General features: G+C 41.7%; 1 protein-coding gene across 1 annotated transcript in view; it reads left to right on the top strand.

Annotated features, from left to right (window-relative positions):
• Positions 1–19,440, top strand: part of rasgef1ba (RasGEF domain family, member 1Ba) — a 192,769-nt gene that overhangs the window by 39,962 nt on the left and 133,367 nt on the right. Inside the window, exon 3 of the mRNA XM_078170462.1 lies at positions 16,001–16,054. Within this exon, the coding sequence (XP_078026588.1) occupies positions 16,001–16,054 (54 nt within the window). The remainder of the gene's footprint in view (positions 1–16,000; positions 16,055–19,440) is intronic.

Genomic DNA, 19,440 nt, shown 5'->3' with positions numbered 1-19,440 from the left:
CTTTGGAAAGCAGAGCTAAATGGTAAACAAACATGGCAGCACACCGGTAAGGTAAGAAAACACGTTTACATGTCGTTTTCTATATGTTCTCTGACATTTATCCTAACGATATGAGGCGGTCTTTGTGGAAAAAAAGCTTGTTTAGTGGACTAACTTTGCACTTGAAGGTTGCCCGTTCACTTACGTTTTAACAGGTCTGACGCTACTATGCGCCCCAGCTGTATGTAGGCTAACGGCTAACATGCTAACTATTATTTTTATGTCACTAGTCACTTGAAACAAATTTAGGACGATAGGAGACAGGTTGAAATAAACCGAAATTTCCCTTTAAACATTTGACTCTCATTCAATAGTTTAAATCAGGGTAAGCAAACCTGGTGTCATTGACTTTAGAAAATGTTATATTTCATACAGCAGCAACTCAACAAATCAAGCATCAGCAAGGAAAGTAATCAAAAGAGACGATAGATTAAGTAAGTCAGCAGAGTGGCGTTGGGAGATTCAGAAGACCTGTAGGTGTCTATTAAAGGTCCAGTGTGTATTATTTAGGGATGTTTTTTTTTTTTTAATGGGGGCCAGATTAGATAATGTGAACATAGTGAAAAAGTATTACTCTTTCCACTGCTCTGAAAGTGGCGGCTCTTGCTGTTGACTTTAGGCTTCTTTCCTGTGGCCATGTCTGCTACCCAGCAGGAAATGTCTGCTGTTATAACAATAACTGTTTGTTTGCTTGTTTACAGTCTGTTTATCAAACACACATTAGTTCCATCTCTGTAGGTCATACTTTGTGCACGTCTACAAACTGTATGATAGTCCTACCATTGTGGGGTTATCGGAAAAAATGTAAAGTGATCTTGCATGATTAACCAGTATGTTTGGTGGGACACATATAGTATATTTTGAACAACAAGCCACAGACTGTTTAAAATTTGTCCACAGGCCACAATTGGCCCCTGGACTGGACTTTGGACATGCCTGATTTAGAGGGTTGTATTGACAGATATACAGTAGACAATATAATATGTATGTTCATTTTACTAGTATGTTGCTGCTTCAAGCGAGGGAGTTCAAATACCTTGGGCTCTTGCTCATGAGTGAGGATCGAATGGAGCGAAAGATGGATTGTTTTTTTTGGTGCAGCTTCTGCATCGTGGTAAAGATGGAGCTGAGCTGGAAGGCGAAGCTTTCGATATACTGGTCCATCTACGTCCCAACCCTCACCTATGGTCATGAGCTCTGGGTAGTGACCAAAAGAATGAGATAGCGGATACAAGCGGCCGAAATGAGTTTCCTCTGTAGGGTGTCTGGACTCAGCCTTAGAGATAGGGTAAGGATCTCAGACATCTGGAGGGATCTCGGAGTAGAGCTGCTGCTCCTTCACGTCAAAAGGTGTCAGTTGAGGTGGTTCAGGCATCTGATCAAGATGCCTCCTGGGTGCCTCCTGTTAGAGGTGTTCTGGGCATGTCCGACTGGTAGGAGGCCCCGGGGCAGACCCAGAACACGCTGGAGGGATTACATATCTCATCTGACCTGGGAACGCCTTGGGGTCCCCCTGGAGGAGCTGGAAAGTGTTGCTGGGGAGAGGGACATCTGGGTTGCTTTGCTTGGTCTCCTGCCCCCGCGACCCAGCCCTGGATAAGCGGATGAAAATGGATGGATGTTGTCTGTAGGGTATAATCACCCGAAAATAAGAATGGTTGTGTTTTTGTTACCTTAGAATGAGTGGTTTATATCTACAAAGGGAGCAGGTCCTCCTCTACGGAAATCGTCATCTTGCACCGTCATGTTTCTACAGTAGCTTCAGTGTTATTAGTGGTTTAAATCATCAAGTTCATTTGTTATGGAAAGGAAGAGACCTCTGTGGGTAATTTGGCTCCCCAAAATACTTTATGAACAATGAATTCTGAAGGAATCCTAAACAGGAGAAGTTTTAGCTGGTTGCACTCTTCAATCCTCAGAGCTAGATGCTGCTAAATTCTCCTAAATCTTAAACACTGGACCTTCAAAACTGTGCTGAATAATGTTGAAGTGTAACGTTTATTCACATCTAACTTCTGTAACCACTGTTTTAATGGTATTACGACGACTAAACTCCAATATGTAGCAACTTCTGTAAGATCGTCTTGACACAATTGTTGGCTGAAGCTGTACAAAGCTATTTAAACAGTAAAGTTTAATGGAGATTAATAATTAGAGATATTATATGTGGACAACAGAATACAACGTGACTCTTCAGGACTGGTCATTCAGGATGAACAGAATGAGTCAGTGGGGTCAAAGGCTTTGAGTCTCCACCCCGTCATAAACATAGAAATCCAACTTCACCAGGTCACCTCCAGTTCAGGCCGGTCCCTGTCATCAAGATAATAACCTAGTCTTCATCAGATGTCATAGATCAGTGGTCTCCTGGTGGTCATCCTCTCTCAGCAGCTTTGTGGTTATGTGATGTCACAGGTCAGAGGTCACAGGTAGTAGTAAAGCTTTGAGGTCCCCAAAGCAATTATCTTATGACTGGAAGGGAAAGTGCTGAGTGGCAGAGCAGAGGATCTAAAGGGTTCCTGTTATGGTTTGTGTTGTGTGCTTGTTTATTGCTTCCTTCCTCGTGCCGTCCGTCTTTCTCTCAATCTCTCGCTCCAACTCCTCAATAAAAAGGTGTCACTTGTGATATTAGTATTTAATCAATCACGAATGACGTCTACTTTGCCCTTCCAAATGTTTCCATGCGTTAAACTTTGGGTGATTTCAGATGACGACATGTTAAAGTGAAGATTAGCTGGGAACTGACTGCACTGCTGTACCTATTACTTGTCACAATAGAATTCAGTAAACACATCATTTCTGTCAAGTTTTTGCTGTGGTGGATATCGTCCCACGTCATGTCATGCTAGTTGTCAAACTGTAGTATTTCTTACCAAGTCATGGCTGTCTTATAAACACATATCATTTGTATATATATCTGTTGTAGAAGCTGATGTAACTTGAACTACTTGTTTTGGTACTCTGGGTCAACAATATTTTCCAAGATTTTAAATAGCAACTCGACACCACCTGAATGTCTTGTCTTTGCTGACCACCAGTGATTTAACTTATTACCTTGCTGCAGTGATGCACAGGTGTACTGTGGCATTCTCATCAAGTCAGGTGTTGCATTGATTAGCTGCAGAACTTTTCTGAGGACAGTGAAGGCATGACGCACTCTCTTCTGCCTTAGGGCCAAATACACCGGCAGTGAATGCCGCATGTCAAAAAATACGCCCCTATTATTTCGATGTACAACCCCATACTGGTGGCGGCTAGACACGCTTTGGCATCTTCCTCCACCTGCTCTCTGCCTGTACATATCAGCTCCCGTAGCAGCTCTTCTTCTCTGCTCCTGTGGCAGCTGGACTCCTCTCCTCACCATTGACGCACAAAGAGAACTCTGTTGCTGTCTGGTGTGTGACAAAGACTGGATGATGAGAGATTTGTTGTTGAGGTTGAAAAATATCCCGAGCTAAATGACCCAGAGTCCCGTCATTATCAAGACAATGACCAAACAGATGTTGCCTGGAGACTCATAGCCCTGGAGGCTGGCTCTTCAGGTGAGAAATCAAGTTTGATTATGCGCTCTTCACACATGATTTTAAGCTAACGCAGAGGTGGAAACGGTTCAGATCTATCAGTAAGGGATCGATCACACCGAGATGAAACGCTAGAAACGCGACGCCAGTAAAACCATTGTTTTCCTATGATACGGCGCATCTGACTGGCGTTCAAGTGTCTTTTTAGACGGGCGTTTTTCCTGCGTCTTTTTAGACGCGCGTTTTTGTAGACGCTGAAAATATTTTCAACTTTATGAGCGTCAAACGCCAGTAGCTAGCGCGCATTGAATAAGCGCTTTCAAGCGTCTTTGAAGCGTCCGCGTCTCTAGCGTCTCATTTCTGTGTGATCGCCCCCTAAAAGTAGTAATAAATTTGTGTGGCCGATTGCCCTACCCCGACATTCTTACCCTAACTCCAACCAGTGTCACTCCTCTTGCCTAAACCTAATCAACCCAACCAACAAAGACAATGAGTACCAGCTAATCAGAGGGAGTGCCATCCTAGGAAGAGAAAATTTGCGTGCAGCAGTGTGGGAGTGTCACTTAAATGGCCCACATGGGAGAGGGTGGAGGCCAATTCCAGTATGTCAATATCCCCACCTCAGTGACTTCTATGAGTTCATTTAAGACAACAAAAGACGCACATGCACGCACACGCAAAGTGAGTTCTCTCCGTTTAGGATAGCACACACAAGCTGTTAATACATCCCTTACAGCCCCCACTGGTGCAGACTAGTTGTACTACCCACATTCAAATGAATGGGAGGAGTGGCCTTTTTGCCACAGTGCTGGATGTGGTGTGAACGCAGCCATACAGGTGCAACAAAGCAGGCCTCTGACCACACCCAAGCTTGAAAGTTTCTATCAGACAGAGCAACAAAACGCTGCTCAATGAGCTTGTGATGCTCATTTATTAGCAATAAAACATTAACTTTGCTAATTACTGCAGTCTGATGTGACGTTGTGAAGACGGACATTGTAGGTGGCACAGAAATGCCACATTTTTCTCTATAATCGTGTTAATGGATTTGGTACTAAATAGGATTACTTGATATTCAGGCTGTTTATGGACGCCCTGCCAGTAGCTGCCGTCTGAAAAAAATAACCTTGTGACTTTTCTTGCAGCAGCCCTCAGTGCTTCCCCCCATAATTCCTTAAAAGCACACTGAACCAATGACCTGTACCACAATCTGTTCTTTCTTTTCAATTAGTCCCTGCACTCCCCTATAAATGATTCATACAACTCGGCCTGAGCCTGTATTAATAACTAATAAGGATAAGTGATATTAGGGAACAGCTAGTACACTGGCACAGCAGAGGGTCAAAAAGGTCTGAGATTACACTAGTCACGCCGAGACAAAATGCCCACTCCCGACGCAGGAGGCCATCTGATCAAGAGCAGAAATGGACCAATTCTGCCAGCATTATCCAAGCAGCTTGTAAATTATATCGGTCATTACGTGTCTTATTCATGCCAGTGTGCTCCGCCACAGATAATGGCTCATGGAGGCCTCCTCGTACAGTAAAAGGAGGCCGTATTCAGAATTTGTGAAATATGAGTTGATCTCTTGATCCTCTGGCGAGATAATGCAAACGGCTCACAACCTCCAGGATTTAATCAGTTAAATCCCCTCTTTTCGCTAATGTGGTTTAAGAGGATTTCCTCTATACGTTATTATGGCGAGTCATTTCCTGAGAAGAGATAATTTCCTTTTTTTTTTATCTCCGCATCATATGTTTGACCCTATTGTTCAGTAAAAATATCCTCAATGTTTCTTCTTCTTCTGCAGCAGTGTGATCACACCAGGGCTGCAACTAACAGTGAGTTTCATTGTTGAATAATCTGTTGATGTTTGGTCTGTAACGTGAGAAAATGGTGAAAAATTGGGGATGCACCAGTTATAAAATTGTGGGCCAATACTAATGTTTAAAATAACAATTTTGCTGATACTGATGTTTGCTTTTCTTTTTGTTGGTGTTTTTTTGTAGAAGTAGTAGTAGTTGTTGTTGTTCCACCTTTTGTGCCAAAGAAACAATGTAATCTTCATTATAAAAAATAATTGAACTGTTTTAAAGTCATTCAGTGATTCACTAGCTTTGAATGAGCACAAATTCATCATATAAATTTATACAACAAGCTTTAAAATTCCCTTTTTTGGAATGAAAATATTTGTTTAACTGCTCCAAAAATATATTGCTGTGAAAACATCAACTAATTTCTCCTTCAAACAACTGCAAAATGAATTTGTGAAATGAATGTTGAGTTTCAGATGCTTCCATCAGGGCGGAGGTTTAGCCTCTTTAAATGCAGCACTCCCGTCTGCTATCGCTTATCTTACTAGCAGTGATTATTCATTGACATGATTTACCCCTGACAGTGTGTGATACTGGATACTGTGTGTTGTGTATTTTGTTGTACTCATGACTGTTGTCTGTATCTCAAATTGCCCCTCGAGGACATTAAAGTTTACCTTACCTTACTTAACAATTTAATGTACCTTTGCCCAGTACTGTTTTTTACAAAACAGAGCCTGAACACATCATAATGTAACTCAATGCAACCCCCGTCAGGTGTTAGTTCTGGGAAGGCGTCGAGGACTGTTTCCCTGTGTATGTCTATGTGTATGTGTGTGAGGGCTACACATTAACAGGAGGAGAAACATATGTTGATGCAACACCAGCTGCTAACAGCTAAGAGCTAACTACTTGCTCTCCTCCTGCTGATGTCAGCACAGATTTGTTGTTCACAGGGACACAATAAAGTGCGTCCCCTGATGTTGTGTAGTGAGTTTACTGCACCCTTTCGTCCTTTTGTCCTATGGATGTATTAGGAGAACCCGATACAGCATCGGAGGCGGGACCCTGTTCATTCCTATGAAAGCTGCAGAGTGGGGCATGAAGTATGAAATGACCTGGCTGATCGGATTCTGCATTATTGCGCCCAAGAGCAGGAGCACTGGGGACCTCCGCTACTTGAGGCAGCTACTTCTGGTTTAGAGCTCCGCTATCTTGAATGGGGTTATAATGATTAATTAGAGGCTCTTCAAGACTTCCCAAATGTTATCAGACTGAATTGATCACATCTGGATAGTGAAATCAGTTGCGACACTGATTGACAGATGTCTCTTTCCCCATTTAAGTCTATGGGAAAAAGTCTTTTTTGCCCCAGCGGCATCACATGACCGACTCAGGAGTTGTAATTCCACTGTTTGCCACATCAAAAATTGGCTTCAAAGATGACGCCCTTAAATGTCTTGTTCTGTCCACAATTCAAAGATACTTAGTTAAGGCTAATACATGAGGAAAGAAACCAGAATGTATTCACATTTCAGAAGCTGGAATCAGAGAGTTTTGACTTTTTCTTTCTTAAAAAATGACTCAAACAGGTTAATCAATCACCAAATTAGTTGATGATTAATGTAATTGTTGACTTCTTATCGATTCATCGTTGCAACTCTAGATCATACACAAAAAAATACTTAGAAATACCCACATATCTTCACTAAATCGAACACACACACACACACACACACACACAGAGGAGGGGAATAAATACAACCTCCATGGTGGCAGCATCAAAGTGGCCTTTCCCATTGATTTCCTGTTTCTGTGTCACAGAGAAACAGGTTGGCTAATAGGGCTGAGTTATGCAACAGCATGCAGCTGTAGGCTTTTACCCATAAATCCCTGCCAGTGCTCAACTTGAGGAGATTAAAGTTGAGCGAATGCCCACCCTGACGCCAGCACATGGAAGTGGGCGCTGCGGGGTCATACACAGCTATTTTTCACTCTGCTGGACAACAGAGATCGGAAACTTTACTTCTGACTCTTCATCCCTCCTCAGGGAGATAACAGACTTAATATGTGGTGTTTTTAAGGTGGACAGAAATTCACAAATAAAAGTAATGTGCCGATGAGGTCAGTAACTAGGTAGGCATTGTGTTATGAAAGCCAGATTAAACCTCATGAAGGCACGCACACACTGGTCAATACCAAGCAAGTTCTCCTCAGTGACAACACAGGAGTCACAGACTGTTCAAGAGTGGCATATAAAATAACTGCTTCTGAAATGTAACTGCTAGTAACACTAGTAACCTTCGTTCAGTGTCAGAATGCAACCATATCCTTAATTATGGCACAGCGACCAGCTGTGTTTCTGTCTTGTGTTTAGTTAGCAACAATATAGTCTCTATATACAGACTCCACATTCAGTGAATGTAGAGTCTGTTGGCAAACCCCGGAGATCTTGCCTCCGGAAGAAGAGCGGAAGAGCGCTGGTTTCCGGTTGTAGGCTGTTTGTAGTCCGCATGATATTGACCAATCACGTCTGAGACGGCTGCAGTTGTTGCCAGGTTAAATGGTGCGTGCGGTGAACTAACGAGGCGGAACATAATTGGCGTCACTGCAAACTCTGAATCCATCGCAATGGTTCAGCATATTTACTTATATATAAACGGAAGTCGGAAACGGAAATTCGCCTTCTCCGCCCAAATCAAACCGGAATGCCAAAAAATCGAGGGTCTGCCCCCAGAGGCTGTATCGCCGTCTGCCAGAAGTCAGACGCCAAATACAGCCAATGGGTTCTGAGAATGGCAACAATAAAACACAGGTCAGATCAATATGAAGCCAAACATAATTAAACACTGACTCAATCTGTTAATCTCGGCTACTTTTAGATAACATCCATCCATCTTTTTTCCCAATGAAAACATCAATTACTGAGTCATAAAACTCGTTCATATGGGCGGGATAGCGGTACTGTTGCTGACTGCTAGCATAGCCACATACTGTATAGCCAATCTTTTCTTGTACCAGTCTGGCTAAAAACCCTTTCCTGTCCCTTTTGTTGACACGGCTTTGTTAAGGCTGACGTCGTCCACCCTCTCACTATGATTTCAGGGCTCGACAGTGCGAGTGTTTCACTCACATTTGCAAATAAAAATAGGTGTGTGTGAGCTGTAAAAAATATTTAGGGGCACATGTGCGCATAAAAAAACAGCTGAAGCAGCCTATATTTTTGTCAATAAAAAAATATGATAATCTAACTGCAAATGTTGGAGGAACTCCAGCCGCCTTCCCTCTTCTCTCTTCCCTCTTCTCTCTTCCCCGTGTGACACGGTTATGGGCTTCCAAGCCACTGTCGGCACAATGAAAAGTCCCACTGTTGGCAGCGTGGAAATAAGTCAAAGTGTGGAGGAAGCGGCGGACCTACGTACGGGGAAGCCTGCTCCGTTCTCCCCACAGTTAGGGACCGTTTGCCACGGTACCGCTGCTGAGCAGGGTGGAAATAAAGCCCTTTTCACACAGAGCGCGCAAAGCGCAGACCTCCACCACCAGCCTGCGCTCGGATTGAATTTTTTTTTATTTCACCCCAACGCGCTGTGACGACACCTCGGCGCATCCAATAGCAGAGAAGAGCCTGAAGTAGACACGGAAGCGGTCACCATGGAGCTGTAGCTCTTGAATGAGTCTGTACTCCCCCAAATCCTGTCTTGTGCGCCTTGCTCTCCACTTGCTCTGCAGGACCTGGAGAATGTTTTAGGATAGTAATAACATTATATAAGATAATCATATTGCAAAGATAATACATATAAGATAATAACATTAAAGACAAAATTAAATTGCAATACTTTTTCAAAACTTTTACCTTTCTGTACATTTTGTATGCAAATTCATTAAATAATTTTGCTTGTAAATGTCTATTTGCATCACGTTTATTACAGAAAACACATTTGATCAATTTATATTGTGCCCCTAAAGTTCTTTGTGCGCTCCTTACTTTTTCAACTTAGGAGCACATGTGCTCCTTGGGGAAAAAAGTTAGCGTCAAGCCCTGGATTTCCTTCTTGCCTTGAAGAGCCAATTTTGCAAAATCGTTCAGTTGTGAGATTTCCGCAGCTGCAGCCATGATTACACTGATGTTGGTATATTATGTAAAAAGACACAGAAGAGTTTTGCTTTGTGACGTTAGTGTAGAATACAGGATCGAAGTGCGCATACGCATCATGCTTTTTTGGCCTGCATTCACAGTGAGAGGGATTATTTTCGTGCTCAACGATCCGCAACTGCTACATTTCTCATTGTATTGTCTAAACCAGGGGTCAGCAGCCTTTACTACCAGAAGAGCTTTTTTGTCTGGAGCTACAAAATATATTTGAGCCTTATAGTAAAGGTAACACAGCCTTATTTCGTCCAAATTAGCTTATCAACATTACTAATAGGTCTAATCATTATTATGTTTTACCACTAGGTGGCTACTCTGCTGTAAGGTATTCATGAACATTTGGTACCTTGCAGCGAAACTAAACAAAGCTGTCTATGCACTATTAAATTTAATATTTTCCTCCAAGACTTTTCCTTTCTGGATTTAGAATCCACAGCTAGCTTCACTAAGGAGACTCAAGACAAGCCACCGCTCTTGATGTTTGGCAAAATGCAGAGAAAAGGCGCCAGGCCTTAGACATTGCTATGACTCACATTTTTGTTGATGAGATGTTGTTGTAGGTTTATAGGCTACACATTTTTACAATTGAATAATGTAAGAGTCACTTTAGGCCTACAACAATGATGTATGAAAATTAAAATGTTCAGAAATAACCGTGATTTATTTCCACGCAGCAAGTTTTGGTCAAAGCCACAGGGAGCCATTGGAGAGCTCCAGAGCCAAAGGTTGCCTATCTCTGGTTTAAACTATTAAATTAATACACAAATGAAAGACAGAGCTCACAAGAACAAACATTAATATTACAAATAAAAGTTTATGTCATGAAATATCATTAGTTTAGAAAATGTGATCTACAAGGGAGACCCTGACCACACATCACTGATCAATAACAGGAATAAGTTACACAGAATGTACCTTTTTATTTCTGTGGCTGTAGTTCTCTTCGTGACTCATCAACCCATTGCCAAAAAAAAGTTGGCACTGTACATCTCTGCAAACCACGGACACATCACATTTGTATGTTTTAACAATGTTGTGTTTAATGTGTGGTTGGATTGGGCTCAAAAATCACTTAGTTATGGTTTGGAGAAGATCATGTTTTTGCTTAAAATACCCTTTTTTGCGGGTGGGGTACAGTCCCGGCAGGAAAAGCAGTCAGCTCATGTACTACGTCACTTTAGAGACATCAATATTTAACGCATTAGAACGTACAATGGCGGCATTTTCTTGTGGAGACTGGGCCGGATTCATTTGTAAAACTCAGGAGCTGTGGGTGCTAATCACAAGAGAGCTGAATCAACAGTCTGTAAAATCAATTGTGTTTGCTTTCCATAATTCCTATTTGTTTATAGTCTCATCTCCTCGCCTCTGAATGCTGGGACAAACACTGTTAATTACATGCTTGGTTCGCCTTGTTTCTTTTAATCCAGTTGTTTCTCTGCGCGTAGACTCTAAGAACACCCCGAGATCTGGCTGCTCCACGTCTCTTTGTTCACTGTCGGGTCATCGTCTGACTTGCAAAGGGAAGCACTTATTTCTGCTCCGTCGGCTCTTTCTGTATTTAAAACTTTAATTAGCGTGCACGTGCCGCCCACGTTCAGGTCCACATTAGACGCAGATGATAACCATTACTCTGGGCAAAGACACCTGTCCCGCCGCAGTAAATCTGGATTTTTTATTAGCGTCATTATTTTCCCACCCTGCCGTCAGTTTGCTCTGGCTACAGTGCCCACAGCTCAGCAGGTTTGTTCCTGGTCGCCGCTTCTCACCAACAGATTTATTTGTTTTACCTTGTTGGATCGGTTGTGTCCGACAGACTTGGCTGAGACTGGCTGGTGATATGTGGCTTTGTACTGTCGTAGAGGTCTAGTCACAACAAAGGCAGGTTATCCAGTGTTTCTATCACAAATCATAGACTGATGTGTTAACATTTATTACGTATATTTAATCAACTGAGCTACAACAAAAGGCCGGGCTCAGGACAGAGGTGATGAGTTTGAATTTCTCCACAAACCCACTCACCTAGAACCTCTTTGACATTTAAACTAGTTTCTTTTTTAACAGTTTAACCTCAAGTTACTTTAAGTAAGAACATTTGCATGCATGTCAGATATAATCCTGGTCATAAAATACTAAATACCTTATTAAAAACGTCCTTTATTTATTGGCTAAAATGGTCAAATTTAGAGACGTTCAGAAGCAGTTCAGAGGACATAACCACAGTGTGCACAGCTCTGCCCAGCTGTCTGACTGCAGTATAGTGGGTGTTTCAAGAGAAAACAACAAAGTTAATACTGTTGCACCCCTGAGGAAGGCATTCACCCCCTGTTGCTTAGCAGAGCCACTCTGTGGCCAGCAACAAGTTAGAAGCAGAGTGAGATGACATTTCAGGTGGCTGAATAGAGTTTTCTTAAAGGGATAGTTCAGATCTTTTGACATGGGATTGTATGAGGCACTTAATCCATAGTCAGTTCATTACCTAAAGTAAATTAAGGTCAGCACGGCCCCAGTTTGAAGAAGCAGACAGGAGTACTGCATGGAAGCTAAGCAGTGTACTGCAGTGATGCAGACAGTCCTTTCTGACAGGCAAGCTGTTAGCACCTTCATTTCTCTATATATGCTCTCCGCAAAGTCTGCTGGTCTACTGCTGTGTTGATCAGTTAGTTCACAAGTCAGTCTTTAGACGCTTTGCTTAACTAAAGACTGATGACTTTGTCCCTGATTTTGTGTTTAGGTGGGCGGATACAATTTCAGAGTTTAAAAAACTCCCTACGTTGCAGAACCAATAGTAAATCCGCAGGGCGGTCCTTCTGTGGCTCACTGAACTCTTGTGCTCGTAAAGATAGTCCGACTAGAAACACGTGTAACAGTACAAAATGGCTCAGCCGTGCTCGCAGAAAACGCCGTCAAAGTTAGTGGATGTTTGTCGCATTTGCGGCGACACATTCTCGCCAACTAAAAGAAACAAACATAATCTTTTACAAGGCCATGACTCATCTGTCCGGCCGGACTATAGAGGGAATCACCTTGTTTACAAATACTTTATATATGTGTATATATATATATATATATATATATATATATACGCATATATATATCACATTTTTCACGTCACTATATCACCCTTTAGGCTAATCTGATGTTTATAAAGTCTATAAACACAATGACTGAACAAAGATTACTATTTCTGTGTGCACGTTTTGTAATTAATAACATGGTTATCGTAGATTAGCTGGGCTAACCGTTAGCTGTTAATTTAGCCGTTAGCGGTGTCTGTAATAACTCAGTAACTCAATAAACGGTCCGTGAAAAAAATATCTTTTCCAGCGGATATCTTAGTTACAACATGATTGAGCTAGCAAAGCAGTTTTGTGTTGCTATGTGCGGTATTTATTCAGTTTTAGGAAATCACGATGTCTAGAAAGCATCAGTGGCTGCAGCTGACAGGGACAGCTAACAGCAGCAGCAAAGCTAACATCAGGACGTCATCTGTTAAAAGCCTCCCGTTGTGGGATACGACATGACATTTCCGGGAGGGCGTGTCCTTTTCAAAAATGCAAGAGGCGTTGCTTTGTTGCTGGCCGTTTTCTCCGGTGTGTTAAACACACTCTAGAAAGGAGTGTCCCCAGACTATCAGAAGGCGGAGATCTCTGATTGTCTGGTGACGAGACTAAGGGGTAGTCAACCTGTGGCACCAAATCCTCTCTCCAGTGGCTCCCTGTGGCTTTGGCAAAAAATCATACAGAAATGAATAGCAGCTACTTTTTAACATTTTTATTTTCATTTTTCGTTGTCGTAGGCCTTGAGTGATTCTTACATTCTCCACTGCACAAATGTGTAGCCTATTTGCAGAATGAAATAAATGTTTTTACATTTCATCAAATAAATGTGTGTCATACAGTCTGTCACCTTTTTCTTTAAATTTTGCTGAAGCTCAATAGCAGTGGCTTGTCTCCGATAGCCCCAGCTGAGCTAGCTTTGGATTCCAGATAAAAAATAAAAGATAATTCTTGGTGGACAATAGAGAAACAGTGCATGAACATATATGGATGCTTTTACCGCCAACCCTGCAAAGGTGAAGTGCCAAACAATCATATATAGCCCACTGCAGAGCTGCCACCTTGTGGTTAAACAAATGAATGACTGCTTGTCAGGTCAAACTGGAGTAAAATAAAGAACTGAACAGATAAGACAAACAAAGCTGAGGAATCCACAATAAACCGGAAGGAGGAACCTTTCGCACCATCGCCCAGTTACTGCCCGGCCCATAAAGGTCGGCACACGTCAACAGGTAAGGAGCGAGCGGACAAAGGTACACAGACAGCAGGCGTATCTCTGCTCCCTCATCCTTCGCATCCTGCAGGAATCATGCAGAGTGAGAGCATCTAAACACCAGAGAGGCAGCCGGTACGACGCTGAACTGTTTAATGAAGAGACTTGTGCACGGAGGTTGTTCATTGTGAGTAATTGGTTGTGCTAACGCTAGCTTAGCTTAGGTTAAAAAGCCCGTAAAAATTTGTAATTAAAGGTTAAGAAGTAATTCATGTTAAAATACGTTTAATGGTAAAATACAGAAGTTGAGACAATTTAAGTTAAAAACACATTAAAATATACATTTAAAACAACAATAAATATTTAAAAAGTAGTGAAATTCATACTTACCTGAAACTATGCTAAAACCATTTACAGCAGTGGGTAACTTTATTTGCGCTTGATTTGTAATTTAATGTAAATATAATTGGGTTTCACAATATTTAAGTGTTTATTTTCTGGTATTTTGTATACTTATTTTCTGTTGGTGATTTGCAAATAGCATTTGCACTGTGTACGGATTTTAAACTTTTTCTCTGGTTTTGCATTTCCTTGATTGAAAGGTTTTTCACCTACACATGACAAATGGCATAAAATGCTCGCACCTGAAAATAAAAGGAGGAAAAGGAAAAGCGGCCTGGTCATTGAGTGAAATCCAGTTAAGACCTCTGGTAGATGACTCTCTCCCTTTCAAGTGGGGATATTGCATGAAAAATACTTGAGAACTTGACACTGCTCGTTTAGACCTATTAGTAATGCGCTGTAAAATGGTTCCTTTGATAGAAAGTCGTAAATGCTGTCTGACGCAAAGATAAAGCAGTGAAAATATTCTACATTTAGCTGCTGCCCCCGTCCACAGCAGTACATTTCTTGTGTTGTGTCGGTATTCCTACATCCTTCTCCAAACTAGGGGTGTGCCAACCAAGCCCCCAGGAGGAGCGCCATGCTTTGAAGCCAATTCAACATAGTGGCCACAAGTGGAATTACAATGTCCGGGTCCATCATGAGATGCCATGGGGCCCTTAAGTTCCTTTTATCCCATTAAACTTACCCTGTGAGACGCCTGTAAATCAGTGGATACATTTTTTCTTCAGTAACACTACCCCTGCGAAATGACTCATATCAGGGTTTGATCCATGTGGTCCAATAACATTTTTAAAGTCTAGAGGAGCTGCACAATTAAATCGTTTCATCCCCATTCGCGTTAGCGGAGTTCTAAATTGGAAAGCAGTGCGGTCGACTGATGTCTCTACTACTCTATCGACCCCACGATGCGGAAAATCTAGATACTTTTATACCGCAGAGATCAAGCTTCTTTTTAGTTTCATGCGCCACTGAGCAACTTTCATCAGAATGAACGAGCCCCCACCTTCAACGCTGTGTCCAGTTCTCTTAATACATCCATAGTGCCGACCAACATCTTCTGTATGTTTTACACTGACTCTGGATAATTTCCTCATGCAGCCCCACTTTAAAAGATCCAACTATCCCTTCAAGAATGTGGTTATACAATACTGACTTCATTCACACCTGCTGAGATCCAGTGACAGTGTGAGCCAGTCTGCCTCCAGGTGCTTTGGAAAGCAAGAGAAGTGTTTTTGGGGTGGACACCTGTCAATCGAGGCCTTGGACAACACAAGTGATGGGTGTCCAAGGCTATGATAGTCACCCACGGTGAATGCAACTCCACCTAGCCTTGTTGCTGCTGACTACATAAACTTCACACTGTCTGATAAAGTTCACAGCCATCCCTGTCAGAGCTGATCTAGTCTGTGTGATTTAAAGGCACTTGGACTTGTGCTGTGTTTTCCCACTCAACCACAAAGCTTCATCACTTCTGTGGCCTAATGGGGATTTCCCATGATGTAAGCAGGAACCTCAGAATGTCCCTCAGATACCTGATGTGTTGTATGACAGACCCTGAGTCCATGATTGAGAACTATTAATTGATTCAGAGGCTGTTTGGAGACAAAAAAACAAGCATGCTCAGTCAGCTTACCTTTAACGATGTGATTTTCCTTCCTGATTAAATAAAAATGAGCAGGATTTGCTCAGTGTGTGAGAGACTGAAAGTGTTGCTGATTAACACCAATGATTCATGATTTCTTACCATGTTGTGGTGCATTTTTGAAAGTAACACAACCTTTTCTCTTTCCTCTCTTCAGCCAACAATCTTTGGGGCATTAACCAGTGAACGACCACAGTTTGACAGCCGGCTGGTGAGTCACCTCAATATGAACCTTTTTTTTTTTTTTTAAATATATACATTAATGATAACGCTGGCAAACAAGGACATTTGAGTTTTTAGGGCGTAAGGGTGAGGTTGGGTTTTTAATTGAAAAACAGGAAGTAATGTGAATTTTAATTAACCTAAAATTCCTGAGGATAAAAATTCCCAAAAGCAGCAACAGATGTCTGTGTTACAGTGTGTGTGTGTTTGTGTTTGTGTGTCTGAGAGCTGAGTCTACCCTCTGAATATGGTGGCTGAGTTTTCCTTTCTCATATTAATACATATTCAAAATAATGCCCACCATTCAAGTGTTTCCCTGCCTGACAGATGGCAAAAATCTTGTCTCTTTGTTGATGTTTCTGATGCAACACAAAGACTTCCTCGGTCTCTGTGTTGTTGTGTAATGCAAATGTTGATGGCAGACGCCACAGAAAGCCAATTAACCAGTAACAAAGGAAATTATTAAGCTGCCCGGTTGTTTGCCTGGCCAGATCTATCGGAGGAGGGGAGTCTGTGGTGAGTCTGTGCCAACTGGCACATGACTTATTTAATTACTTAGCCCTGCGGCACCGAATGAATTCGGCAGATTTATGGATTCGTCCATTTCCCATTTATCAGAAAACAATAAAAGTGTCCCTTTGTGTCTCCAAAGCACCGCTGGGCCCCGTGGCCATTAAGCAGGATGCTCAGTGTATAGTCCTCTGTCTTTCCTCAGTCTGGTCTAAGTAATGGACTGCAGCAGGTGGGTGGGCGGGCCGGCGCTGATTCACAGGTACAACATGTATTGAAGAGCCTGATCATGAAATACTTGTTTAAACCCTTTGAGAGTGTGAAGAGCCAAACGTGATCCGGAGCCAGACTGGATTATTGATGTTTGGTGGCATTTGTTGGAATGTGTCCACGTTTTTCAGCTGCTCTGAGGAAAGAAGTCTGGTGCTTCAAGCTTTGGATCGTTAATGTGGGGAGAAGAGTGAACCTGAAAACCTCCGTTGATACAAGTGCAACAGATAAAGACTCCTTATTCTCAGGATAAACCAATAAGTCAGACCGATAACTGTATATCTGTAAGCCGTCGACTCTAGTGTTTCTGCATTGTGTTGATATGAACTCACTGAGGTGAGGATAATAAACAGTTTATGTATCAAACCTGCCTCACTGTTGCCCTGCAGCTGTCAGCGTGAGAGAAAATCCCCCTGCGGTGAATAAGGGTGGTTCAGAATAGTAATGTGCAGTACAACTTAAATTATTTGGTTGGGTTTTTTTTGTGTTTTTTTGTATATAAGCTTCATTGTTAGTCTGTTATTAGGTATAATGTTGCTTTTGAAATGACAAAGATCACAGTTTGTTCATTGTTAAATGCAGAACATGAGGCACAATAAGGAGCACAGCGTTCTTCCAGCTGAGATATTTTGGTTGTGTGTGGTTGCTATGATACAGAATATCCTTGGATGTAAAAATGTCTGCACATGGTAGAGCACCTAGTTGCTCTGGCCCTTTCTCTGAATGAAGGGAAGTAGGAAATATATTCTGCCGAATGTTGCGAAAAAACACACATTCGGTATTCGGTGGAATAAGTGAAAAGCAAGGCCAAATAATAGCGGCGTGTTTTGATAACGCAATCAAACAGCATGCGGTGACGGACGGAGTAAAATGTCGGCAGCGTGGCGATATTTTACTCCCTCCGTCACCGCACCGCAGGAAGGTATTCCTGTCAAATACGGCGGCCATAGTGCTTTGCGGCGCAAGATAAGGCTTACCGGCGACGGAGAAGTCCGGCTCCAATAATGTCCTCTTCTTGGTGTCATGACTGCCCAAAAGTACCTGGACAGCCGAGCTGTGGCGGCACACAGGTATGTGACGTGTCAGAGGAGAAACGAGCTGTTCACATTTCTCTCTTTGTGGCAGGTAACGGTCCACAAACCTCACCGCACTTTAGGGACTGTTCATTACTTATGAAGGGACTGTTCTTAACTTGTCAGTGGAGGAGGGTGGCTGGTTGATTTTTATTTTATTCATTTATTTATTTTATTTTGATCCTCCCTATGTTAATCACTTATTGATGCTGTTTTTGAAGTATGAATAAGTCAATAAGTAATTTATTCCATTGAAATATCATTGATGTATTATAGAAAAGTGATTTCTCTTTTTATAGATGACAAAAGGCACATCTGCCTCATTTTCGTTGTGGTATCCTGATACTACTCAGAACCATGATATTTTCACTGGTATCGTACCGTGGGTCCCAATTTTGGTACCGTGACAACACTAATCTGGAGGGGATTATCTGCAAAAACTAATGAAAAACTAAACAACGGCATTCGGTATTCGGCCAAGCGTTTAATTTTATTCGGCTTCGGCTTCGGCCACAAATTTTCATTTCGGTGCATCCCTAAAGGGAAGGTTGAGGCACGTGGGGAGAGAGGACAACTCACCAGTCTAGGTGACTTAAGTCTTACTTTCTCCCTGGAGGCAGCTGTGGTTCAGAGGTAGAGCTGGTTGTCGGTTCGATCCTTCGCTCCTCTATCCCGCATGTCGAGGTATCCTTGGGCAAGATACTGAACCTCAGCTTGCGCCTTATAGCTGTTCCACTGGTGTGTGAGCGCGAGTGAATGGTTACTGAGTAGCAGATGGCACCTTGTACAGTAGCCTCGGCCACCTGTGTGTGAATGGGTGAATGTGACTCGTAGTGTAAAAGCTTCTCTTTTTTTTTTTTTTATTGACATACTGTTTAATAAACTAAAACAAAGTAAAACAGATTTTCCAGAATGTCAGATATTACAAGACAATCAAAAAGTAACGACGATTAATAGAAAATAGTTTGACACAAAAATAGAAGCAAAATTCAACAATCAAATTATTATAATAAATATAAGACATATAATAATTTGAATTTGAGTACTTGATATTCATACCTTTTTTTTTATATTTAAATTTTTATAGCATTTAAATACAAAGGAAAACACATACATTGAGAAAGAAAAAAAATACATTGAGAGGGAAAAAGTAAATAAATAATTAAAACATAAAAAAGATAAGTAAATAATAATAATAATAATAATAAAATAATAAAAATAAAAAAATAAAAATAAAAAATAAAATAATGCGAGTACATGTGGTGTGTGTGAATGCATCATGTACACAACATCTGTCCCACACCAAGCTATCAGAGCACTTTGTCACCTTGTCAATATACCCCGAATATTCTCTAGTCCACCTCTCCAAGCTGCCATTAGCCATGATTGAAGCCTCTCCATTTCAAATACTTGTTTTATTGTTTCATACCACAAATGTAATTCTGGTGTTTTGGGTTGTTTCCATATCCTGGTCAGCTGCTTCAGTGCAGTTAGGCGCAACATATTAAAGACCTTTCGCTCT

The sequence above is a fragment of the Epinephelus lanceolatus genome, chromosome 9, assembly GCF_041903045.1.
Source record: "Epinephelus lanceolatus isolate andai-2023 chromosome 9, ASM4190304v1, whole genome shotgun sequence".
In the NCBI taxonomy this organism is placed as follows: domain Eukaryota; kingdom Metazoa; phylum Chordata; class Actinopteri; order Perciformes; family Serranidae; genus Epinephelus; species Epinephelus lanceolatus.
The sequence above is the reverse complement of the archived record's forward strand: the minus strand, read 5'-3'. Positions and strand labels throughout refer to the sequence as shown.